Raw genomic sequence first — 27,507 nt, forward strand, 5'->3', positions numbered from 1 at the left:
ATGTAAAAATACAACAAACACTAACAACACTTTTATGGGATTTGTTTATTTTTGGTTTACAAACAAAGGCACCCAATATTTCTGTTTGTCTTATAAAAGCTCACAGATTTAGCATTTGTTTCCAAACATGTGTTCCTATAGCAGAAAAACATTACAGGAAAAAGCAGTTTTTCCCTGGTCCCAAATTTAAATACCAGTAACTGTTAAGTGACCACGTTGTTTCTTGTTTCAACTGCTTCTCTTATTTAACCAATTAGAATACCTTCTGTAACTTGCTAGTCAGTATAGTGAATCGAACTTTCTCTATCAAAACAAAGTTCAAGTCTGTTTCTGACCAACATCCATTACGTGCAAATACTTACGAAGAAATGCAATAAAACAGGGTTCTGATATGGAAATAAAACATTATCTTCAGATAGAAATTTCACAGACTGACCACAAAAAACAGATGTAATAAGTGTGACACTGAATCTACTGTCAATTAAACAGAACGACTGATGAGCTTAAGATACCAATAGTCAACAGATAACCACAACCTCCAAAGAAAAAGGTGGGTTTCTAAACTGCCAAGTGTTTAAAGAGTAGAGGTTAAGTGTCCTTACATTTGAAGCAATCCTTTTCTTCAGTCACATTCAACAGAATAGATCCCTAAGTAGCATGGATCAGAAATAATCAATTAATTGGCTTCATAATTCCCAGTATTAACAAATCAACATTAAAAGTATCACGTGTAATGGTGATAAAGAACAAAAATTTTAAGTCAATTGCTTCACAGAAATAATTTTCAGAATATGATGCATTTTTTTTTTTTTGCAAACTTCAGTCACATACCAACACGGGAAGAGGGATATCATTGGATTGTAGGCACCTCTGAAAAAAGTCTGCAGTGCAGGAATGCTTAAGCATACTTTCAGATCTAGTAAGATGCTTGGGGAGGTAACTAAAAATGTAGCATACCTAATGTATTTGTTAAAGTATAACATCTTCAGTCACAGAAGCCATAATTTATTTTCAGCCACAGTCAGGTCTCTCACACAAGGTGTGGTCCTAGACCTTTCAGGCTTTCCATCGCTAGCTTTATATATATACACACACAGGTCATTTTAAAAAGGAATTACAGCCTAACTACTTACTACAGAATACTTAGCTTCAACAAGGAAGCCATTATCTTTTCAAAATGATATACACCTGCATGAAAGGTGTTCTCTTTAAAGTAAGTTTCCACAAGAATAGCAAAATAAGTTCTTTACATACTTAATTCAAATAGGACGAAAAACTACCAAGGGCAAGTATAATGTAGCTCTTGAGTAATTAAGTCATTATTTGCCTTTCCAAGCAGATTCCAAGAACGTATTCACATACAGTATAAATAGATTTTAATAAACAAACACTGGGCAAGGGTGCTTGTCAGTGCATCAATTAGAGGAACAGTATTCTCAAATAGAATTCTGTGCAACCAGGAGTTTCAAGGAATCTTTATGTATTGCCTTAAACAGGGACTCAGGCTTTTCTTACAACTTGTTATTTGTCTGAGTTTTACCTACCAAAACAAATTACACAGAAAAAACAGTTTAAATTATTAGGTTTAAATCTGAAGAAATCTAAGTAATAGATGAAAAACTGTTAACATATTTGAAATTTTGAAGCAAGATGCCTCTTGCTCTGCTTGCCCAGTGAAACAAAAGGGTTTTATTGGGGCAGAGATGAGAGTGTGCTTATGCAATGGTCTATCCATGCATCAAATTTCATAGCTCAGTTTTTAAAAAGCTATAAATTCATGAAGTATTTGCTAACATTACTTAGAATTTAAGAACAGGTATCTCTCAATGAAAGCCTACAGTTTGTCCAACTACAGTTACCAGTAATACAAGTATCAACTAGGCATAATAAATACTTCTTAAATACATTTACCTTTTAAAGTCAGAAATGTAACAATCAAGTGCTGGCTCTGTATTCCCAACAAAAATCATTAAAAAAGGATGGTCAATGAATATTTCCCCCCTCATGGTAATGTTCCCTTTCATCTTTTCAATGATAGGATCAGTTCTGCTTTTGGAGAAGCAAATTGCTCATGCTGACAAACACAAATAGAATGGTGCCAATTTTGATCACAGAATTGAATCACTGAGTGCATTCTGAAAACCAGATAGGACAAAAGGCTTTTCCATAATGAAGGGAGACTTTTTTTTTGCTTTTAAAAGCAAAGTAGTTACCATTATGACCCTACTTTGAGAAGGGAAGAAGCGGCAAAAGTAAAGACAAATTATAGAAGTCCTCCACTAGTTTTTCCAGGAGATCCACCAGCATTTATACACTTCTGAAACTCAAAATCCTTTGAAGTTTTAGGATTTCAAATAAATAGGTCAATAAACTAGCAATTACTATGACAATATTTACCTTCCTCAATGTGGTGTAAAAATTAAAAGAAAAAAATAAGTATGTTAAGGCAGATTTCAATCAAAATGTTCCAAATTGCACAGTTATGTTGGTCAGTGGTCTAAAACATTCTCTCCCCCCATGTCAATGAATTAAAGTTATTTAAATGCTTGTCTAACACCAGTTCAGACCAGCACTTGACCATTTTATTTTCTATGTCTTCTGGAAGATATGTAACTAACAGTACATATACCATACCATCTATTTTGCACTCCAATTTAAGATGAAATTATGCTTTTACAAAATATGAGATGACTACGTTACAGGCTTTGTGTAGTTAAACCACCATATGCATAGAAGCCCTAATGCTCAATTCTCTTCTTCAGTATCTCATAGTACTGGAGGCTCTGAAGTACGAGAGGAACTTGTAACACAGACTAACCACAAAGTACCAGATATTTCTTGCCATTTGTGATCTTGCAATAAAGATACGCCAGATCAGGATCACAAGAATTGTATTGAATCCATAGCGTATGTTCCTTAACCTAAGTGGGGAAAAAGAAAAAAAACATAAAAGCCAAGGTACCAAGAACTACAGGGAAAAGAACATTAAAATAACTTCTAATGTAGAATTTAACTTGTTCATCTATTAATCTCAGGATACTTTATTAAAGTGGTATTAAGTTAGTGCATTAAGTAAGCTAGTAAGTTGAAGAACAAGCAGAGAAGGTTGAAGAACAAGCAGAGAAGGCCTTTTTGATTGTTCGCTGCTCAAAGAGAAACATGAAAATTCAGGAATAGAACCAGCCTTGTAGCTAACTACATATACAACTGCTTCATAGTTGCTTGGTAAACCCTTTGAATGCCAAGGTCACACACTGACTCACCTCAAGACAGCCACTCACCCAAAACCGGGCTAATTTCACCCTAGCTCCCTTCCAAGTATTTAAAATTACGTATTTGTAGAAACATCTATTACTGCTGACAAAAAAGTTTAAGATTGTTCCAGCTGCAAAGTTCATAGCCTCCATGGCAATTTTAAACTCCTTCCTTCTAAATCCTTTAAGGATTAGGAAAAAGGAAGTGCTGTTTTAGGGTATCTGTGATTTTTAGCAATCTTCTCATGTAAAAATGAGAAGCTCCAAGATGACTTGAAACCAGAATTTGCTCAGATTTCTTAAAAAGAACATGACATCTTTGGTTCAGTAGACCATAACAATTTGTATTTGAAAGGCAGCTCTTTTTAAGAAAATACTCACTGGCCTTACATTGCTGTACAGGCATACCGGGTGTTATTACAGCCAGGCCTTCCGTTACATAGGATGACCAGTTGCAATTCCAATATAAGACTATTTCTCATGTTATTTTGGCACAATCCTTTGTACAAAGAATGTCACTTGTGTTCAGCGCATTTCTGAACTGCATCTAAATCCAAAACTAGAAGGGGACACCTCTTCAGCTATGCCCACCATTATCAAAGATTATCAACTTTAAAGAGTATATTTGAGATTTTAAATTTATTCATTTTTTACTTTTTTGAAAAGAGCCACATCATAAGAGAATTCAGGAAAAATGTAGTCAAAGTAAACATACAAGGATATTCACTTAGTCCTCTAGATCCCTCACTTTTTTCAGTCTTTTTCTATCAGCACTAATTTTGTCAGTCAAGTCCTAGTCAAGATTCAAAATTAATCTCTGAAAATCCAGAAAACCTTCATTCCCATTAAAAATTGCCTGCAAACGTGTAATTCAGGCTTACAACACATCTAGCTGAAACCCATAATTTCTCACATACTCAGATTACTTTGTTGCTATACCATGTGTATATTACAAGCACGTATTACAGCTGTGTCTCTGAATATGCTATTGTAAGGTTAACACTGGCAAGTTTGGCCAAAATTCTCACTGAGATTGTGCCATGCTAATCTCTTTTGAAGATGACTTAGACCACTTTCCCTCAGGTTGTCAGCATAACAGATAAACAATATTGCAGAACAAGATAAATTGTTCTTTTTTCACTCTTTAAAGAGAAAAAAGAAAAAGACTATCAACTGTCTTTATGAATCGCCCAAGAATAAAACAAATGGAACTACACCAGTGAAGCTCTGAATAATTACAACGCATTCAAATTGGAGGAGTTAAGCCACAGATAAGAGGCTAAAAGACTTCATCTTACAGCACCAACATCAAAGTTTCCTGCACTGAGGTGGAAAGTCCATGCCTGTTTACTTGCCTGTTTCCAGCAGTAATCTTCCCAAAAGAAAATTATTGTTGTATTAAACCACCGTAGTTGAACAAACCATTCTGACCCTGTATTACTGTGTACCTTTTTGATGTTCCAAAAAGCATACACAAGTAACATCAGAAACCTGGATTCCAGTATACACTAGTGATCAGAGCTATAGCCATAAACCCAGACATACTAGGATTATTAATACAGAGAACAAAGCAAGATCTACAAATGAAAGAAAGATAGCATCTGACTAAAGCATTAGAAAATGCTTTAGACAACATGCCTGGAATAGAAGAACTCTGGTGGAATTAAGCAAGTGCTATAAAGAACAGTAAATTATAAAATGGAAAAGCAAAACTTGACAAGGACAGAGAAACGAAAATAAGATGCACACTTACTTATTCAAGTGTTTCCGAGCTGCAGGGAGGCCAGACATTTCTTCATTCAGCACATATTTCTTTGTTCCCATGCAGTAGTTTTCCATGTATTCTGCCCAATGTAGTTGTCGAACATCAAAATTAAAAGTCTGCATAAAATAAAAGCTTTCATTATTAACTGCCAAGAAAGTCAATCATTTCTGATAAAGATGTAAAGAAAACAACTACCTTTCTATCAGATTAATTTTGTTGCAATGATAAATTTTTTGTCCTTTATTGTAAGAATGATTCACATTTAGATCCATCTGTGACCAAACCACCAGCTTCTCATACAATCAATCTCCTGCAAATTTCAACCATTCCATGCCTTGTTTTTCCTCTTGAGTAATATTCTTCCCTCAGCTTCCAAGTGTGCTAGTTTCACATTTCATCTCTCCGTAAAGAACTCTATTCTAGAAGTAATGATTTTCTGTTGTTTCCTTTCTAGCCAGGAAATAATTCTCACATGCTATAGAATAAGCACACTGCTCTGTATCAAGTTCACAGATAGAGATGCAGTTCTTTTAACTGTGCTTATAGTTGTACCACTATGTTTTAAAAAGAGTCATAAGAATATCTACTGCGGAAGTTACTACGGTAACTTCACAACTTCAGTTTCTCACTGATGTCCATTACCCCCATCTCAAACAATACTACAGTACAGCAGCCAGTTAAGTCTCAAAGACAATAAAACCTCTAGCTCAGTTTCTGAACTAAATACTTAAACATTGCTCTGTAAGAACCTGCCTAATAGGACTGTTCTATGAAACTGCAAGCTAATAGAAGAGCTTGTTTACTGTTACTGCAAGTTTCACTCCTCTGTTGTTCCCAATCCCTCCTAGGTTGGATGTTCCCACTAAATGTCTTGCAGTGCTCAGAGGGATCAGCTTTGACATGTTAAAAGAGCAGAAAAAAATAATCCACTGAGCAGAGATGGGAAGTCTGATGCTTAACTACTAGGAATACTGTATTTAATGACATTTGAACAAGCTGATAGTGAAATGTCACCAAACAGGGCAAGTCAGAAATTGACTACAGCTTATGATATAAAATGTAGTTAGCAACAATAAATACACAGTTCCACTGTGTTTCAGAAAATAACATGCGTAACTCTGGAAAAACTATCAAAATCTGGGAGGAGGGGATGAAACAGCAGGAAGATTAAGATATTTCTTATGAGAAGTGTCATTCACTCTTACTCAGGTCCTCTATTCAACAACAGTTTTTGTTCTTCCTCAACCACCTTCAGGACTTTTGTCATCCTGCTTCTAGGTATGCTTCCCCACTGCATGGGGCAGTTTTAGTTCACAATGAGTGAGAGAATTTGAGAACAGGTAACTGTATTGCCAAAGCATGAAAAGCATACACAGAAGCTGTCACTAGTTTGAAACAAAAAGCAAACAAAAAAGCCCCTCAAAACCTACCTCCTGTTCCTCAGGAAAAGGAGATAGTGGTCAAGAAATAAAGCCTTGTTTTACTCATGATGCATGTAAAACCAGTAAGAGCTTGGCTACTTGGCTGACATATAGGACAACACCTGATCATGTATGATCAAGCCACCCTAAGAACCATCTTTTGTATACAGCCTCCTTCAAGGGGTCCTGTCCTTCCTCATCTCTGATCAGATCACTGATCCGGCTTACAACACAGCCCTGTACAGACACCTTGGCATACTCAAATGGCTGTGGCAGGATTATCCAGAACTGAGTTAATACCATGCTTAGTTCCACATTGCAGTAAGCAGCATTACTGATTCATGTCATCTTAGAACAGCAAGTTTGTATTTCACTTTGTCTCCATATCACACAGCTACTTACCTTTTTGTCTTCAGGGGTTAGCTGATTCATTAGCATAGTCATATTTTCAGTATTCCAGATCCAAGAATTGCTTGTAAAATATTCTAATAACATCATGGCCTTATGAAGACGTGATATTGTTTTCATCATCCTACAGTCCAAGGATGAGAATGTAGAGGTTACAGTGGTAAGTATTAGTTCAAACAAGTAAAACAAGAGGATTATAAGTTTTATAACCCCGCACCTCTCCTTCAACATAACCCATCCTACTCTGTATCCAAACCATGAAAAAAGTTATTAATACACAGAAATATCCTATCAGTCGAAAGTGAGATGTTACTGGACTTTAGCTGTCCAATCTTGATATGAAAGCAGAACTTGCTGGACAGCTTTTTTTTTTAATTCTACATTGGAACAGTAAGTTTCCTCTCTAAAAAGAGTGGCCAACAGAAGACAGCATTTTACCATCCTCTCTTTGTAATTTAGGACAGTGATACCTAACACTTTTCACTTCAGCATAACAAGCATCTAGTTGTACCGAACAATTTAACTTGATGAACATGTTTAAAATAGAGTTACACAGTGCAGAACACAGCAAGGAAGTAAGTTTCCCTAACTTTCTGGCACACTGCGCATGGCCATGTCTCTAAGAAAACTCATTTGTTATGGTCAGTAAGAGACCAAGGCTTAGAACCAGAAATACAGCTTTGCCCCCTATCCCTACTGTTACTGCAGCAAACAGCAGGTTCTATTCAATGGGCAGATAAACCATAGCATATCCCACTAGTTGGGTGATCAGTTCCAGGCTACTTCAAAATATGCAAAAATAACCTTCCATTATCCTTTATTATGCAGGGGTGACAACTCTGTAAAAATATCACAGAATACAGAGAAATTATGTTATAAGGATCAATTTGGGCAAATTTCCCTTTGATCAGAACACCTGAAGTAGACCCAAAAAACATGAGTTATCCACTCTTAGATGAAAGAATTTTCTTGTTGTAAAGGTAGGAACGTTGCAAGTGTTACAGAGCTACATATGATCACTCAGCTTCAGTAAGTACTAGGTAGTACTTACATGAAATGCTATTACATTTCTGCTTACAGGGCTTGAGCTATTTCCATCTCACAGAATTGCTTCCAATTTGATCCTTACAGCAGGGCACAATGGTCATTTTAAGCAGAGCACAGGGACATATAGGAAAAGCAAAGAAAGCAGAACAACCCAGCAGTAACAGGAAATGGCTTTCTGAAGATAAGTTTTGTTCAATAAAATACATAGCTGCAATATAACTCCCTGATTTTTCTCTGGAAGTTGCCTGGGTACATTCGTACTTGTAGGGGAGTCAGCACAATCCCAGAAACTCTTCCAAACATTTACATTGACTAATATTAATGACTGGTATCTCACTATGTAAGGCAATAGTGAAATTGCCTCTAAGTCTCATGAAACGGAGTATTACAAATGGCCAAGACCACTGAAAAAGCAATATGTATTTGAAGTACAAAAAATATGAACACTTCCTTAAAACCTTCCACAGGAGTATACTTAAAGAACTGTATTCCAATTTTAGACTAACAGTTAGTAGACATTCCTAGATGCTTTCAAATTAAACTAACACTCATTTACAGTTTCCCCAGCTGGGCAAGTTGGCTATACAGGAGCTTAGTTGGAGTTCCCGATTCAAAAAATAATTAAGAATGTAGACTGTGTCCAGTATATATCCAGTGCTAACAAGGCTGAACTAAACATCCAAAAAAAGGAATGATCCTCCAGCAACTGTCTTAACAGATGTAAGTCCAAAAAAGTCAAAAATATAAACTCAAAACAAAGAGCTCACTGGTCAGAATAGCCAGAAAGACAACTTAGTAAAATGCCCTGGATAACAATAATGCAAAATAGGACATGGCAGCTACATGCTTAGACACTGTGGATGCCTGTCCACTGACAGTCTTAAGTTTATTTAATGTAGTTGAACTTATTGTGCCTCTCCGGTTTGTTATGCTAAACTGGAAGAATAGCTGGATTCTAGTTAGAGTGCCTAGACTGCTTCAGTACAAGAAAACTTGCATCCCTGCAAAAAACTAAGTGGTATAAATGAAAATCTGAATAAGTGTAGATTTGGAGCTTGCTACCAGCCCCTGACATTATTTTTAGTTCTTTTTCTAAGAAGAGTCTCTAACCTTTGCAGGGAATCCTGCTGTCTCTACTTAGGGGTATGGTTTTAGAACACAGATAAGCCGATTTAAAAAACAAAACAAAAAACACACAACCCAAGTGGCTAAAGACAATTCTTTTACTTCAGCTGCAGATTCTGTCTCACATTGTATTTAGTGACTGGCAACAGAACCAGATAATTAAGTTCTTCATCAGAAAAGTGTGGTTTTTTTTTTTAGGATTAGCTTCTCATCAGCCAAAATAATCAAATGTCTCTACATGCTCTTAACTGCTAGATCTGACACAAAAGAAGTGACAGGAACATGTGGCAAAAGGAGGGCAGCTTCCTCAGTGACAACTTGGTAGCCTGCACTAAATCAACATGAAACTACGTTTCCCTCTCCCACCCGCTTTGCAAAAGAAAAGGACTTATGGTGACAACCTCTTATATTCAGAGATGTCAGCAATAAGTGTCATTTACTGGACACCTATTCTAGCAAACTAAGTTTTGTTAGAGAGATTTTCAAACTTTAATAGCACCACATTCCTCCTGCAAATGGAAATACAGATGACAAAGAAGAATGTGAGAAGTATGTAATGAGGCTTTCTCTCTCAGCCTGAAATTTATATATACACACTTGATAGCAGTTAGCTACAATTCTTCAATATCAAAACTATATATAACCAGTCAGTGTAATATCAAACACTGCATCACACCTTCATAAGCTTAGGACAGAAAAATCAGACCTGCTGATCATAAGGAGCTGAACACTAGCTGCAGTCAGCCAGTGTGACAATATGCAAGGCTTTCACCTACAGTAGGTATAATTTTGCCTCTACTAGCTAGCCCTTATTGCCATTAGCACAAAATACACACAAAACACAGCCAATCAAGAAGCACAGAGAAATTGAGTTTTAAGCAACAGTTAAACAAATCAAGTATCCATAAATTAGGTGGGCATGTTTCTGTAGCAGACAAAAAGTAACCTGGCTTAAGGTTATCAACACATTTTCAAGTCTTACGCCATCTATTGTTTCTAGGCTGAAAAGTTCTGAAGCCAATACAAGATATCCTTCAGAGGATCTGTGTTGTTAATACACAAGTCCTTGCATAAGCATTAGAGACAGTCGGAAAAAAAATTAAGATTCCTCCTAAGATATATGATACAAGTATTCACATTTGTCAAATGGTAAGTTTTTATTTAGCTGTAAGTTTTGAAGTATAAGACAAAGAGGAATTCTTTGTTTCTAGCAACTCTGTTGTTCCTGTAAGTGCAGAACTTTTTTCCAAAGTATTTGCAAGGGGAAAAATCAGTCATCTATTCAATGAAAGTATACTGTTCGCTCATTTCTGGTTTCTAAGACAGAGACTATGTCAAGGGTGCTTCATGTTAAGTTTTAAGAAGCTTTAACTGAATTGATCTCTTTATACCTCCCTGCACTCATCAGCTCTACCTCCTCTGTAGTTTAAGAAGCTTTTTAAGAAGCAGTAGCAGAAAATGAATTGCTGGAGAAACACATGAATTAGAGCTTCAATGTTTCATGTTACTTTCTGTTACAGAATCACAGAATGGTTGAAGTTGGAAAGGACTTCTGAAGATCTTCTAGTCCAACCCCCCTGCCAAACAGGATCACCTAAAGCACATTGTGCAGGATGGCATCCAGCTGGGTTTTGAGTATCTCCAGAGAAGGAGACTCTACAACTTCTCTGGGCAACCTGTTCCAGTGCTCTGTCACCCTCACAGTAAAGAAGTGCCCTGTCATATTCAGGTGGTACTCCCTGTGCTTGTTCTTCCAGAGTAATTGGAAAGACCTGCTGGGTGTATATTTTCAATGGCTTTAAGATTTCAAACGCACTGAGCTGCTTTTGAGAAGAGATGGTTCTGCTGTGATAAGTCCTGTGCAAAGTTACAGGCAAGAACTATGCCTTATATTAGACAATTAATAAGCTTTGCTATGCAACTAAGTACATATAGCAAGCTACTGACAACACTGCCAAACTTGTACAGTGAGAATTATCACCACTATTTATATAGAGGCATAATACTACAAAAGTCTACTTAAGTAGTTTAAAATATTAAATCCTCATTATGTCATTCAATCCTTATTGTACTTATTTCGATCCTTATTGTACTTATTCCATCTACAATGTTCGGAAGAATTACATGCATTATTTCTTCCTTCATTTTCCTTAACTCTTACTCAGAGAATTGTTAACTTCAACAATGTTTCACTAGATGCAAAAGCAATGAAAAATAAGTTCTCCATCTCACTAAAAGCTTTATCTGCTTCCACGAGTACAGTGTACCAGAACAATTTCATATTGCATAAAGATTTCAATAGGTTACATTTCCAAAAAAATTCAAACCCTTCAACAGAAGACTTAGTTTTTGTGTGTTTTTTTTTTTTTTAATAATTATGAGCATATTCCTTTAGTTCTAAAGGGTTATAAAACCCAAGTAGTTCTATTTGCTAAGAGTTTCTCATATAGTGACGGTATAATATCCTGACAGTATGACAATAGTGCAATTCAACCTATGCAGCAATTTCACTGATTAGTTTTTCCTACATTATACGTGTAAGGAATGGTCTAGCAATTCATGTCACTAAGGAATTTGAAGGGTTAACATTGAGGCCCAGGTTTAGGTGATAATAGAACAAAGGGATTTTTTGAGAAAAACTGCTGACTACTGCACAGGATATGCAGTAGTTTCTGACATCCGGCCAAGAGACTACCAAATAAGGAGGAAGGGGGAGCTGAAGGACGATTGAAAGGCAAAGTCTGGGAGGAAGACCATGAGCCTTCAACATGAACAACCCCTGAGAGACCACCAGAGACTGATACGCAGGCACCCCTGGGAGGGCTTCGGATTCCGGAAATCAATTATAATAACCCTGCCTCTTCTAGAAGTAGTAATGAAGATGTATTAGCCTAGGATCATAAAGATCAGCTGTCTTATGTAACAGGTGTGCATCTTGCTGGAGCAGAGACTCCCAGCACATCCAGCGCTGTTTGCTTGCCTCTATTCGTTTAATAAATTGTAAACTTTGATTGCAATCCTATTTGGGACTCAGTCATTTATAACATATGCAATAAAGAGCCTAGAAATGTATTCAGATTCACAGACAGCAGACTGTGCTAACTTGACTTCATGTGGTCTACAATATTCAGATTTGCTTGTGCTGATTTCATAATTATTTTATTTTTTTTACTACACGGTCAAGTTTTTCATGCTAAATTGTGGTGCAGACAGGTCACATTTTAGATTAAGCTAGCCCTTCACTCAGAAGAGCATTATAACAAGCTCAAAAATCTGCAATTATGTTCCCAAGGCTTTAGAAGCTTCCTAGTGCATGCTACTTGGTAATTAAAACCAGAGGTCAACCAGACAGAATGACAACAGCAACAGCAGTACACCCCTATACTAGTGCCATCTCCAGCCTATCAGTTAAAGTAGGTTTCAAAGTACTTTGAGCCAGACAATTAGAAAAAAGCAGAAGAATAAAGATCTGGCTCAATTTTCTGCTATTATTAAATAATGCATGAAACCCATTAGGATTTAAAACTGCATGTCTCCTTTGCACCTCTATCAGAGTTTCCTTCTATTACTCTTTTAAAGAAAAGCTCTTTTTAAAAAGGTTTAAAATTAAAGAAAAGAATCCCTATATAATGAAAGCTACATTCCTGTAAGCGTGCTGGGCATCAAATTTAAAAAGTTTTAATTCCAAGCAACTGAATAAAGTGTGCTACAGTTTGCTTCCTTAGCAACTGAATAATCACTTTTTGATTTAGTTGAACCTCCCATCTTTCCTCCAAACCTGAAATCTTGTACATGATAGGAAACCTATTCAGCTGCTACTACATAAAACTAATTAGGAATACTCATAATTTATACTTCACAGGCCAGAAGATACATGTTTGATGTCACCTCTTGAACTAGTACAGACTAAGATTTAAATTGTGTTTGAACACTAAATAGGAACTCCAGAAAAAGCAAAAAAAACAAGATTCAACGTTTCATGCCTTTAAGAGTGTTCTAAACAATGTGTTTATTTATAGCCTTGTTTTACTCCCATAGGTCAAATACTTAAAAGACTGGACTTCCAAAGACTGACATGATTCTGGCAGCATTATTTCCCATTTGGAAGACAGCAGGTTGATATTTGTAGTGTAATTATTTTTAAGTGCAAGTGATGGAGTCTTGACATATATCAGGGAATTTCTATCAGTTTTTATTAAGAACATTTTATATTGCAGAACCACCTAAAAAGCTAGGAATTCATGCTTAATACCTTCCTTTGATACATAGAGCTTAAATCTTTTCAATGTGGAGATAACTGCACAGGCACAGCTGTCTGTCCCTACTGTTGCTGTGAGTGCTATGCTATTGAGTAGGCTTGGAACAATGGAACCCAAGGCAGTTTAGAAGTTTTTGCCTGCAAACTACTTACATTGCTTCCTTTTATTGATCCAGTGCTAAGCAGTAAATAATTTTCCCCTCCTTGTAAGATAGACCTAGACTACAGGACAATGAAAGAATACTCACTTGTATTAATACACTGTCACCACAGTGGAGATTTAAGAGTCTGATGACGAATACTTTTGAAAACATAATACATGCAATGAGTTAAGATCATATGGCTTGGCAAATCTGAAACAGATTGCAGTGACATCTTATATTCTTTCTATGTAATCTAGTTTGGCCTATTTAGCAGAATTATGCAATTTTCACCACTTCAGAAGTTAGTCAGCTAGTAGTGTAATTATTATAAACTGAATGGAATGTTGAGATGATACAAAGTATACCAGATCAACCTGTATCATCTACAGGAATAACCTGCAGTTATTTACTCTGCCTCCCTTCCATTTTCAGTTTATAATAGCAACAACAATCTTAATGCCAACCACTTCCCTGAGTTTAATGACTGACTAGGATTCTGACCTGAGACACATCTTGGACAACATTGGTGAGTCAGACATTAATCTCTTAGAAATGCAGTCAATGGATTGTTATTGCTTATAGTTAGTAAGTCTAGATAGTACCCATGCCATGTTGTCTTCATCTCCACCACCTTATCAAAATATTTTTAGCCCTGTCCTTCTTACCATGGCTTATGACCTGTCAATCTGAGCAAAACATCGTGAAAAAACGCAGGCAATATATGGGAGACTGTGGTCCGACAGTGATGCAAAAGGGGGTTTGAACAAAGACTCATGCTAGGGTGCCTTACTGCACTGCTTAACGGATTTGTCGTGTAATTCAAATATAGGTGCTTTACTGTAGGAAAAGATAAGGATCAACATTTTAATTACTTATCATTCAAGAATGAACATAATTTTCTATATCTTGTACTCTGTTTACCTTGAATACTCAACCCCCCAAACAAAATATCCAACAAAAAACATCCTCATTTTTGCAAGAAAGTTTAAACTCACTTTGAATTCAATGACCTGCTCTCAGAGAGAAAAAAAAGAAATAGAAAAGGTGAGTTTTAGTCACACAACATTCAGGGGAAGAAGAAATCAATATACACCACAGTGTAAGCATAGCTTTGTTTAAAAGTAAGAGTAACAGAGAAGACAGAGCTAGTCACCATTACCTTGGGCTTCTTCCAGTAATCCTGAGGTAGATATCATACAGGAATGCTGGGGCCTTATGGCTTACAGCAATCCAGTAATGATATAAAAGGTGATTGGAAGTTAGATTAACATTGGGCCGTCTGAAGGCCTGTTCGAGAGGATTCCTCTTGAAAGTAGAAATTACATGGTATTCTGAGAAAGAAAAGTTGCGTAACAGCTTTGATAGTAACCATGTAAAGTTCAATGGTTTTCCAAGTACATTACAGCGTACAATATTTACTTTAGTATGCTATTTAAGTAACCATCCTAACTCTTCTAATAACCACAAAAACTAAAACAGCTATAAGCTTTAAATCTAAGATACTGTTAAACTGGTTCTTATTATATCAAAGTTTTTTATACCTTTATCTTCAGAATATTTTACTGTAGCTTTACTGTAGCTTCTCTTTCTGGTCTTCTTCCCTACCTTCAGTTGATTTTGAGAATTCACAGCAATTTCAGTTTATATAGCATGTAAAGCTATTTAAATATCCATCTGTATTTCATGAAGGCTATTCTAATCTTTTAAATGAAGAACACTTTAAAAAAGTAGACTGAGGACTTTGCAAGTATCTGAAGTGCATTTCAAGTTACATTCAACAAATTATCCATATTTAAGCTTTTCTAAAAAAAAATAGTTAGGATTGGACTCCAGGTCAAACTCTCGTTGACAACTAAAAATTCTGTACATATGTATCAAAATTCACTTTATCTTTGTAATCATCTCTTGTAACTTCATTCCATTGCTTACAGGAAGTCTTTAAATACCCCAATTAGAATCGCAATATAAACGAAGCCAGCAACTTTCCAACTTCAGCTGAAGTGATAAGGCTTATAAATACAGATACATAAGACAGCAAAAGCAAGTAAAAGGGTGAAGAAAGTCGTCAGAAATAACAGGGATTTAAGCATTTGAGATAAAGAATAAAAATAATGATCTTTACTGAGAAATTATTTCTAAAAAAATGTAGAGCTAATTAACAGGTTTACCATACCAGCCCACTTGCATTGTTATTTATAATAAAAGTCTATTACAGAGCTCTTAAGATGTGGGTTACGTTTTAGTCAGGATATCTAAGATGAAAATAGGTGGCCACACCTTCTTAGAAGATTACTTTTCCCTCAGCATGAATAAAGGACGTCTCATGTAACCATCTAAAGATTAAGAGCCACCTCAACCAACAATTAACTGAAGCTAGACACAACAGAAAAGCTTCAAGTGCAAAACTTATCATACACCCTCAATTATGCAGCTGTATAAAGTAATCCCAATTTTGAGCTGTTTACCCATATATTTACAGGAAGGTTGGCATTAAACCTAACATTAGTACTGTTCCTCTCAGCAATGCTTTTCTCTGCACACTACCCACACTCTACAGATTAAGTTGTTGAAGCATCAAGCAGAAAAATCAGTTCTGCCATACTTTAAAAAAATTGAATTAAAAAAACAAGAACAAAATGGAACGATAACTCTACAAGGAGAGAAAATTAACAGAAGAGAATGAAAAAGCATGATGCACTGCAAAATTGAGTTATGGCTGTTATACTAATTTCAACTATAAAAATAAAATTTGACCTACAGACTATAGCCTGTGCTTTTATTACTAATCTTATTTTTCTATTAAAGCTCATAAAAAAGAAATATGTCTTACCAACTTCACTCCAGTGGAAAGGGTTGGTACCACCTGTTGTACAGTTATATACCATGATATTTCTTGGCCTGGAGGGGAAAAAGACCAAAGAGCACATCAGAAGACCAAAAAAACACACAAAACACATCAAAAGCCATATCTAAAGTTATCTTTACCCTCACCATTATTTACATAAAGCAAAAGTTGTCAGCCTCACATTAGGTTTTTTGCTTCCTGAATCCTTCCAGTATTTTAATCCATCTTTAACTACTATATATATGATAGTTTATAATTATAACTATGTATATATATAAACTGTGTGTATATATACATACATCAATGACAAAAAATGTATATATTTTTCCCCAGAGAAGGCTTTGCTTACATTATTTTAAGTCATACTGATTGCACTGAGGCCCAGGAAAAAAGGAATCAGGTATAGCTTATACAATAGTATCATAGGTGATGTCTTCCTCTTCATCGTCAAATGTTGGCCATTGTCCTAAGTTACACTCTGGTGGACTAATGCTGTCAAAACCTTAGAACCCTTTTGTCCTAGATGAACAGCAGGACACTGATTAGAAGTTCAACAGAAGACTGATTTATCAAAATGCACAATACCATCACTTCAAAGTACTCAGTACTTTCTATCATCACCTGCTGTACCTATTAACTCCAGAATACCAGGCTGCAGCCAGTGTCATATTGACAACAACATCTACTGGAACAAGATCTGCTACTGCACCGTTGGTAGCTCTCATTGTTCGAAGAATTCCTTTTCCTGCCTTAAAAGAGAAAAAAGACAAGACCCACCAGTAAAACACATGAAGCTTTGCTGCCTCCAAAAGGAAGAATCGTTTTTTTCATTACTTACAGCAATGAAGAGGCCACTAGGTCCATTGAAGTTATCAATCCATCCCTATCACAAACAGGTAGGAAGGAAAGGTTTTAGTTAGTGTAGTGAAGTCAACAGTTTAAAGTGAAAATTTGACAAGTTACCACAGGAGAGCAATACTAATTTCCATGTGTCTAAATGAAGTTCTTCCATAGTAACTTGTTATATCATCAGATTTTGCTACAACTCAGACATGAGATCCATCCGTAGCTTCATTGGCCCCTCCAAATGAGTAGCTGGCTTGCTTATTTCTTAGTTAATAAACCGCAAAGTATTTTCTACATAAATACATTATGTTGAAAATATTTCACTAGCTCACATCAACTCAGTTTAACAGTCAACAGCAGAACTGTTTATCTGTCTTTTTTTATTTTAATTTTCACATAAACATTTTCACTCAACTTCAATGCCAATGTTTAAACATTATATATTTAATTAAAATTTATACACTTACTGTCTGACATATATGTACATTGTACCTACTCAAAAAGGCATGTGATGTTAATGTATTTTTAAGTGCTTAAGAAATATTCAGCGTTGAACTGGAAAAGCTGTTTCAGCACTATCTCCCATACTGGAAGAAGCATATAGCATATATACTATATATCAATATAACAAAGTACATAAAACTTCTGCCATCTCCTGCCTTGACTAAAACAAGCGGAGTCCAAACATTTTTATGTCCTGCAGACCCCAGTTTCCTTAATGGTACTATTCAGCTATTGACACACCAAAGCACCTTGAAGAGGGAAAATAGATTAAATTACCTTTCTTCCTTCAAGATTCTGTATAACTATTTTGTGTGTAAAATAGTATCTCCCATTGGGACAGAAATGTATTGTTCTATGCTTAGAAGTAATTTATCCCCCCAAGCTTCCCACATACGAATGCTGTATTTGGTATCTTTTGTATGAGAGTTGTTACCCAGGAGCAGTCAAGCCACAGCTTTAAGTTTAAGAGATTTTCCTCTATGAAGGTCACTACATACACAAGCTGTCAGTATGTGCTACAGTTTACAGGCATGAGTCATGGGAAAACTCAACTTACAGGAAAAGGCTCCTTCCAGCTAGCACCAACAATAGATGGCCTTATAATGGCTGTGTTTAATTTTGCACCTTCTTGCTGTACTACATATTCGGCTAAGGCTTTTGTATAAGTGTAAGTGTTAGGCCTATCACCAATCAGTTTAGGTGTAATATCATTCACTAGGCCATCATCCATCCACCTACAAAAATAAAATAAGAGGCAAGTGTAAGTTACTGCATACTATTTTACTGGGAAAGCAAAGAAAAAAGGATAACCAGATAAATCAAAAATAATTCCACAATTAAAATACAATCTTTTCTTCGAAACACCACCCAGGAAACCAAACACATAGAAGTATTATCATTACCTCAGTTCATTTTTAATGCTTGTGCAATTACATCTATAATAAGTAGTAAAGTGTCTTCCTTACCTTGATAATTATGAAACTAAAAATGATTACCTTACAAGAGGTAAGATTTTGTATGACATGGAAGAAGGAACAGACTGATTTAGAGATACGATTATTATTATTAATTACATTACTCATCTCATACTTGTCCCATTTCACTTAGGACTTGACAACTACTAAATAAGACTACTAGATAAGATCTCAGGACAGCAAATGTACAGACAATACAGAACAAGTAACTTTCCCCTAGTAATATCCAATTTAAGAGTAAAAATCCATAGAACACAGGTATTCAGAAAGCACCAACATTAAAGACCTAACAGAACTGCTTGTACATTTTTGTTTCTGAGCAGTTAAATAATAGTATTTCAGTATATCAGACTCATCTTGCAATGGCCTTCGGTGGAGGTAGTGAAGGTTGCTGCCAAAGGTGAGCTGCTATCTTAGCTCTCTCTGTCCTTCACAGTACCAGCACCAGTACATTTGGAACAGCGCAGCTTTCTTCTGTTTGTTTTTAATAGCTCCTGATCTAGCTCCTCATAGAGCTGAAGAGCCACCAGTCTCAGCATACAGGAGGCTTCAGGAATAGCCTGGAGCATCTCCCTCTTTCAGCACTGTTCCACATCTAGCTCAGCTTAAAAAGCAACCATGAAACCTTAGACTATTTCCCTTACAGGAAAGGGTAGCATCAGCCATATGTTAGACCAACAGAACACCATAAGCCAGTTTCTTCATCTTTGTTTCTTAATCATTGTTTGGTACTTCATTACTAGGAAGCAAGTAGTTACAGACTGAAGTAACTTGATAAAACAACACATACTCAAGAGAATCCATCAGTTTCTTGGGATCAACAGGAGGTGGATAAACAATTTCCTCAATGTGTTTTCGATTGCAATATGCATATGCAGTTGAAACATGTATGAATACTTCTAGATTCGTCATTTGGTGTGCCAGTGAGAGGAGCTGTTTTGTGGAAAGCACATTTAACTGAACAGCATCTCTGTTGATTAAACAGAAACTTGATTAGTAGAAAGCAAAACAAAAACAGCAAGCAAAAAGAAATAACTGGTCAATCCCCTAATTCTTTCCTAAATGCTTCAGTGGTGGGTGTATATACAGTAATTCTAACATTCTGAACCCCTTCTCCTCCACCCCCCAAAAACACTATGGACAGTAGTATCCTAACCTTCTACTTAAAAGATGACACATTCCACCTAGAAATTTCTCTGTGTTCAGGATAATTTTCTTAAGTTTCACCTTGTTCTTATTGGCATCCTCATGCTCCGTTACTAAACAGGCAAAGTCAGCGTACCTTTGATCTGCTCAAGCTAAATTCTAATCCAGTAAGTGTTTCCTAAAGTGTGATGGAACAACTGCAAAAGGACACATAGCTACCAAAGGATACAGATGCCAGTCAATTTTAACAGCAGCTTTGAGCTTCCTAGGTCAAGACCTCAGAATGAAGGTTTAGGGTGCTAGCAAATTGATCTTCATGTAGGATAGCACAAGACTCAATAGTACAACAGGATTACAGGAAGGCAGAAAAAGTGAAAGGAGGAAAAAAATCAAGATCCACACTTTCATCCCTCCAACCTGACTGCTTCTCATTAAAATAGACTCCTTAAATACACTGGAGGAGACAAGGTGTATCTCTACATTTTGCACTGTATCAGAATACAGCTAATGGACCAACTGCTATGATGATTTGTATGTATTTCAGACCTTCTCTCCAGCCTCTAAAGACTTATTAGAAGCACTAGCCTTGTTTACAATTTACAAATCAACTAAGTTTTAAGAATACTGCTAAATAAAACTTCATCAAAATCTTTGCATTGGTGTTACAGTTTAAGGCTTCTTTATCACACATTATTACTAAAACATTAGGTGGGCAATGGACAAGGAACCCTTGTCCCAAAGCAATTAAGTCTAGAAAGTGTTACCTCGGAAAAAGTTACTTTATCTAAAATAAGGGGTTTTTAAGTCTTCAGTGCTTCTTTCGAAGAGGTCAAAGGAAAGAAGTTCATAATCATAGCTGTAAGCATCATTTTAAGATATAGAAACACACAGCCAATACAAATCAGGAAGGGTTCCAAAATAAGCCAAAAGTATTTTGCTTTATTCCTATCACTGACCCTGAGCTAAATACTTTGAACTTTACATCAATTAATTCCATTAATAAATATATGAAGGCTGCTGTGATATTCAGATTTGTAAGATTCCTCTAAAAAAAAAAGCCATTCTAGCACATCTGCTATGTGCTCCGGCCTCAAATCCTTCCCAAGAAACTGATTTTCTATTTTGCTAAACAGTGTACTAGGCCCTCCAGGAAAGTGTAAACTGCCAGAAGCTTGCTGTATCAAGACCTTTCCACCAGTTTTTCCAATCGCATTTAAGTCCCTCTAGACTTTTAACAGGCTGGCAGTTCTCTAGCATTGAAGGTCCATGAAACAGCGATAAATATGGGCTACCTTATGTCATTTCAGTATACAGTACAGCACTCAGAGAGGCAATGCCAACATGTTAAAAACTCAAAATATTTCTCAACTCAGATTTTCTTTACTTAAGAGTCGCTTTACATTCATAAAAATTGGAGTTATTTTTCAAAGTCATTTCTCCAAATTGTTTATTAATTCTAGTGGTTCAACACTAAATCAGGTCATTTTTTCTAAAGAGCAAATATCTTTTCTTGCTTTTGTGAATCCTTTTTTGTTTATTTCCTTAATAAACTTTGCACAAGATGGAAGTTATTCATTTGTTAGTTTTAAGCTTTCTCCCTCTGCACCTAATTCTCCCTACACCCTCCAATGCAAACTTGCATTCTTCTTACTGGAGGACTTTCTGAAGGCTGAGCAACATTTAATTCACTATTTGTTCATCAAGTAAAGAAAGCAAGTACTAGAGCTTCCACCCCACCCCAGTTTTGGGGAAAAGTCATCCTCTAAACACATACGCTTGCTTTCTAACAAGGGGAGCTAAAGGAATAGTTTGTGTTCTCTTACACAAAGAAAGCTCCGATATAAGTAGTGAGCACAGTACATACAGCTACACACTATTTATACCTTCTTCAGCCATCCCAGAAATCAGAGCAACACGTGATGTTAGGAAGACTTGGAAAAGCAACATGTTCTCAAGTCTCTCTCAACAGCTTCCCTTCAAAAAGGGCTTTGAAATTCAGGTACAGGAATTTAGTAAAAACACTAAAGGGCCTATAACAGTACAAAAATCATTTATTTTGCTTCTAAGCACCAAGAATAGATGTCTTTGCCTAAAGCTTTAAAAAGATGTGATTTTTTTTTCCATGTCAAATAGTGTATTGTAACTGCTGGCAAAGCAGGTTTAAATACTGTATCTTCTGTCTTTTTATGAAAAGCAAATGAACACCCAATAGCAAGTTTTAGGTAGGGAGAAAAGGTTAATATCAGAGGGGAAATCATTAAATTGACCAGACACACAAAAACCAAATGAGATTAGTAATCAGCCTGAATATTTGCAAGATTTTGCAGACACCTGATTTACCCCTTCCCTCTGAATACCATCAGCTTACCAAACTAGATAGTACAGTATTTTAAACTCACCTTAGCGTTTCATTAAATCTGACTGTAGCAGCACAATGAAATATAATATTAATGCAGTCTATAAGTTTTTGTTTGATTGGGCTACTAAGGTCCAGTTCAGGCTGTGTAAGTTCACTTGTAATTACTATTATTTTTTCTTTGAAGTCAGGCTGCTCCTCTCTCAACCTGTCAAAGAGCTGTCAAAAAAAACAGGACTAAAAATTCAAACTAATAGCCAGTGAAGATAAAAGCACAGGTTTTATAAGTGAAGATAAAAGACATTTTCTGCCCACATATAACTATATTGCCTTATTTCTCAAAATCAGTACTGTTAGGATAGTGTTTTAGGTGTCCTACAACATGTTACTGACTTACCATGAACATATTCAGTGAAGTTGTTTGTATGCATTTTATCCCAAGCAGTGAAAACAGAAGTATTGCATGCGTTGCACAGAAAAGCAGTGAGATTTCAATGTATACTTTTAAAAAATTTTTCTAATGCTCATGCCTATCCTTAAGATCAGATCTCTCAATGTCAGAAGAAGCTATTAGACACCCAAAATTAACACAATTTTCAGTAGCAGTCTAAATAGCGTTATCTTTTCTTTCAACAGGGGAAAGATGACAGCTTAGCCAGTTTCCAAGGTAGATGGTGTATTCAGATTCTTGCAAACCTGCACAAGTCATTCTATTTCTTAGATTTAGAAAGCTTTCATCAAACTTGAAAAAAATCCAACCATTTAAGAAAATCCTTGACTTGTGCCAGTTCTGGGGAACTTCCAGATTAAAAAACACAACAAAACATCTGTTTCTCTGGCCAGTTAAGAAAGAAAAAGCCAGCATTGAAGGCTTCTTGCGGTATTAGAACATCTGAGCAAATCTTACTCATTTAAGAAAACCTTACCCACAACTGTGTTAACTGCATTCATCATATACCCTCTTAATTAAGTGGATTCTAACCATGCAGCTTAACACACAGCTAATCAACATGCAAGTTTTCCTGAGCAAAATACTATGGGACTGAAATAAAACACCTATTTTTTTTTCCTTTTTAAACCAGAGCAAGCCCTTCTTAATTGCACATGTGCCAATATTTTATAGTGGTAACACTGCAGTGAGAACAGGGGACATGTCCAGTGGTACAAGTCTTAGACTGACCTCCAAGTATGAGATTTCACCTTAAAGGACAAAGTTGCCAAGGCAGCATTTAAAGCCTGTGATTTTTAGTTCACATGTTACAGCAAAATAGTGCTTACTTACCGGTTGGAAGCCTTTTGTCATTTTTAAAACAAAAATGTTTTTACTCAGAAGAACGTTGCCTGACTCTAGCATACTGAAACCACTGCCCTTTAACCATACTAAGATGTGTGACATGAATTATAATAGAAAGCAGTCCCACTGATAAGCATTTAAAACACACAGAACCAGTATGGTGTTTTTAATCTGTATGTTCTGCTCCTTTTCACATGAATAGCCATACATTCTTATCGCATTACTCATACTAGCACTAACACCAGTACAAAAGGGAAGTAAGAACAAACAGCTAGAGCACATGCAACACATGACAAATTAACATAAGAATTAGATATCTGAAGTCCAATAGAAACAGAAACCTCAATTTTTTGGGGCTATTTGCAGACCAGTTCATCTTAACTATTGCATTGACCCACTTAGACTAGACTCTTCAAGAAAGAGAATGCCCAAGCATCTGTAGAACCAATTAATGGGCCCATCTAAATTAAAAAAAGTTAATGGCAGGGCCCTTACAAAGGACAAATCAAGACAACAGGTCCCATTAAAAATGTTTGGTGTCTTTTGGAGGCATCCCAGTTAATCTATACACTTTCAAACCTATTTTGCCTAACCATGAGATAAAGACAGAACATCTGGTTTTAGCTATCCCCATAGATAGTTGGGGAACAGCATCCACTTACACTCTTACTCTAGGGACTAAGATGTAGGACTATCTCAAGCACCAGTTCTTTTTAACAGGACATCAGATTTGAACTTTTTCCAGCAATAAATGCTCACCCAGATTCAAAAAACACATCAGATTGTTCTATCTGAGCACAAGTTAGTATAGGCTATAAGCAGAAGATTTGGACCGAAATGTAAAAGCCTCTTACAAGACATGAGCTTCCCAAAAGCTACATACAGGGGCCTGAACTTCAGCAAGGCTTAAGTCAGCCCAGACTAACACTACTCTCCCCTCTGCCTGAATACTATCCACTTTTTACTTGGGTAATAGTGTATACAAAGGATGGACTGAGAAGCTCTTCCTTTCTCCTTTCGGAGTTCAGTTTGAAATTTTGTTTCGAGAGTAAAAAACTGACGACTTCATGTACAGAATTTGAAACTGGATTTTAAGACAGAACCCTGATTCTGCTGCATTTTATATGACATGGTACTGAACTGCAAGCAGATGCTTTTGGGCAACGAGCTAGAGTTTTGACAAGGTTATCGAGAAGAGTTTATTAGTGACAAAGCTATCTTCTCATCTGCTATAATCTTAACCAGTCAAGAGATGTAAGGAAATTCAGAGTCCTGCTTTAAATAACTTACCTTCTCCTGTCCTAAATGCAGTCATGCTCTTACCAAGTCCCTTTAAGCACCCTCTAAGCACACACTTCGAACAGACCATACTGCATCTGAACACATTTCCTAAGCCTGAAATATTAAACTGCCAACCCTGCCATCCCATAAGAGAAGAAGGCATAAATAGGAATAAACAAACTCTGTTTTAGCAAAATTTATGCTAGAGATCACTCCCCTTCCCATTATAAATGGGACACACCATATTGGAGAGAGACGCAATACTGATAGACAGTTCGAGCTATTTAAACACCCTGTTGAAAACATATCTCCTTGCATACTGGTAGATCCAACAGCACATTCAAGAGAAGTGAAGCACTAAACCTCATCTTACAGAAATGAAAATAAGGCACATGGAGAAAAAGTGACCTGAGACCCTCCTAAGAAGGGTCTTAATCTAGTTTTACAAGTCTCAGGCCACACTACCTTTTGCACTTGATTACACATTCTCTTAACAAGTTTTAACTCAGGTATTTGACTTCTCAATCCTACATTACAGCTGAACACCCTCCTTCTAAATTAAATACAGAATAATTTTCCTTTACTGGACTTGCTAGAGAATAACAGTTTGAAAAGCCGTCACAAACACTGCAAGATCTTAGGTTTAGGATTTCTGTTAGAACAAAAAAAGTAACAATATTTTGCTTTAGGCAAACCAAAGTTGTTTCCATTTCATTACGTGAACAAGATACAGAATGACAAAAATGCACTTTGTGAGCACATGATACATACCTTACAGCTGGTTATTTCCTGTATTCGTGCTTCAGGTGTCTGCCCTGATTTGTGTCTTACCAATACATACACCGCTTGTACTTTAGGACAAGATCTGAGCAGCTTTTCCAGAAGCACTTTTCCCATGAAACCTGTAGCTCCTGTCAGGAGGACATTCTTTCCTTCATAGTATTCAGGTATGGAAACCATTATGACCTTAAGAGAAGTTAAAAAAGCAAAAATATATTAATGAACCTCTAGGAGCTCAGATTTGCAGAAGATACATAAACTGCACAGATGTAAACACTGAACTTCATACCCGAAAGAAGCTTTTACCTGACTTTTTTTTTTTAAACCTATAACCAGTGCCTGATGTCTTTTTTTTCCCACCAGAGTCTAAAGAGTCCCACAGGGTCAGTACAGTCATTCTAGATCTTATTGTAAATTGTCTCAATTAATAGTTTCTTTAAGGAATTGGACATCCACCCCATTTAATTAGCTCAATTTTTAGTCTATTTTTATCTGTGTGCATAGTCCTTTAAGACTAAGTGGCTGTTCCATGTAAACAAAAGGTCATATCATTAAAATATAATCACAAGTAGATACTTCAAATATGTTGACACTGGCCCTGGCATTTTTGCCTGAGTGAGCCAAGTCCCCTGTCAGTATTAGGCTGAGCCTTTCTACAAAGGATGCTATGTCACAGAGAAGGTAGTCGGTTGTTAGTTGCCTGGCATAAGATCTGTTGTTTTTTCTATTGATTACAAAAAACACATTTCCACAGATGATACAAGGTTCTAATCTTTTCATCAATATAAAACTTATCCAAAAAAAGTATTAGAATTCTCACGCAGAATGAAGATTTAAATATGCCTTCTAATGAAGCAAAGAGAAAGGAATTTTTACTCAAATTTAGCACAGAGCTCAAGTGGTGTAGGGTTGTTTTTTTTTTTGCTTCAGTTACTATAAAATTCTTATTTCTCTCCCCTCTCCCAGTCAACTGTTTGGGGACCATATCTAGTTCTAGATTCTAGAAACTGGAACAATTCCTAAGGATAAATATAATGCTCTCTCACATGACCTTAATGACCTTTAGAATTCAATCTGCACCTCAGGCCAACTTCAGTCCATTCTGTGCAGTCCAATACACTAATGTCTTCACCAGAACGTTAAAACAACTTTACTGTACAGGACCACAGAACATGGCTATAGTTCCATGATGGTATATTAATCTAATTAGACTGTCATAAAAAATAACAAGCTGATATAGTAGAATTAGAGGGTGGTGAGGCACTGGAACAGGTTGCCCATAGAAGTGTTCAAGACCGGGTTGGATGAGGCCCTGGGCAACCTGATCTAGTGGGTGGCAGCCTTGCAACTAGATGACCCTTTAGGTCCCTTCCAACCCAAGCCATTCTACGATTCTATAAAGAATATTTGTGGTCCCCCATAGCAGATCTACGAAACACTACCAGAATGGACAGACTACATAAAAAACATGGTTTAAAAACAAACAAAAAAGTCCCCCTAAACAAAGGTGGAGATTGTTTCTTAAGCAAAGAAGAATTTCAGTACTGAATACCTGAAGAGGATGATAGCCTTTTTTCACCTACCACCCAAGAATACAGGGATGCAACTTCTAAAGTGGTTTTTTGTTGTTTTATTGTTTGTTTTGGGTTTTTTTTTGGCAGAGTATTGCAAGCAGGAACTTACCATGGAATATATTCCTAACATACAGCATCTCGTGTAAAGAACTGCAGGCTTAATTTGCATTTTTGCCCAGAGAAAGTATACATGTAGTTTTGGAATACTTTTCTACATGTCAGGTACCTTCTATATTAGAGCCCTTGTGTTGTGCTTTTTCATGTGCTCATACCATGGCAATGCTTCTGAATGTGCTCTAAGCACTTACCAGAAATGAGTTATCACCTGCACAAGCTTCAGTATCAGGAATTTGGATACAAAGTCTTGTGCTTTGTTGTCCAATGTGCCAACACTTTGTTTGACTCCCTTCACTAACAAGAATAGCTCTTGCAATTATTGCTGAATTGCAATAAAGTAATAGCGGGATACAGTAGCAGGCTCAGAAC

The 27,507-nt window shown here is 36.4% G+C and overlaps 1 protein-coding gene across 2 annotated transcripts in view; it reads right to left on the reverse strand.

Moving 5' to 3' along the window:
* Window positions 1-30: 30 nt before the first annotated feature.
* FAR1 (fatty acyl-CoA reductase 1) overlaps window positions 31-27,507 on the reverse strand; it is a 37,932-nt gene continuing 10,455 nt past the window's right edge. Inside the window, exons 2-12 of one of the 2 annotated variants that reach the window (XM_048070005.2) lie at window positions 25,439-25,633; window positions 22,136-22,311; window positions 19,381-19,560; window positions 18,173-18,350; window positions 17,105-17,149; window positions 16,888-17,015; window positions 16,252-16,319; window positions 14,581-14,752; window positions 6,843-6,972; window positions 5,008-5,135; window positions 31-2,921 (exon numbers count right to left, since the gene is read on the reverse strand). In XM_048070005.2, the coding sequence (XP_047925962.1) occupies window positions 2,759-2,921; window positions 5,008-5,135; window positions 6,843-6,972; window positions 14,581-14,752; window positions 16,252-16,319; window positions 16,888-17,015; window positions 17,105-17,149; window positions 18,173-18,350; window positions 19,381-19,560; window positions 22,136-22,311; window positions 25,439-25,627 (1,557 nt within the window). In that variant the 5' untranslated portion in view covers window positions 25,628-25,633 and the 3' untranslated portion in view covers window positions 31-2,758. The remainder of the gene's footprint in view (window positions 2,922-5,007; window positions 5,136-6,842; window positions 6,973-14,580; window positions 14,753-16,251; window positions 16,320-16,887; window positions 17,016-17,104; window positions 17,150-18,172; window positions 18,351-19,380; window positions 19,561-22,135; window positions 22,312-25,438; window positions 25,634-27,507) is intronic. The other variant, XM_048070006.2, reaches the window with a different exon arrangement.

Source organism: Anser cygnoides, chromosome 5 (genome assembly GCF_040182565.1).
Source record: "Anser cygnoides isolate HZ-2024a breed goose chromosome 5, Taihu_goose_T2T_genome, whole genome shotgun sequence".
Classification (NCBI taxonomy): Eukaryota; Metazoa; Chordata; class Aves; order Anseriformes; family Anatidae; genus Anser; species Anser cygnoides.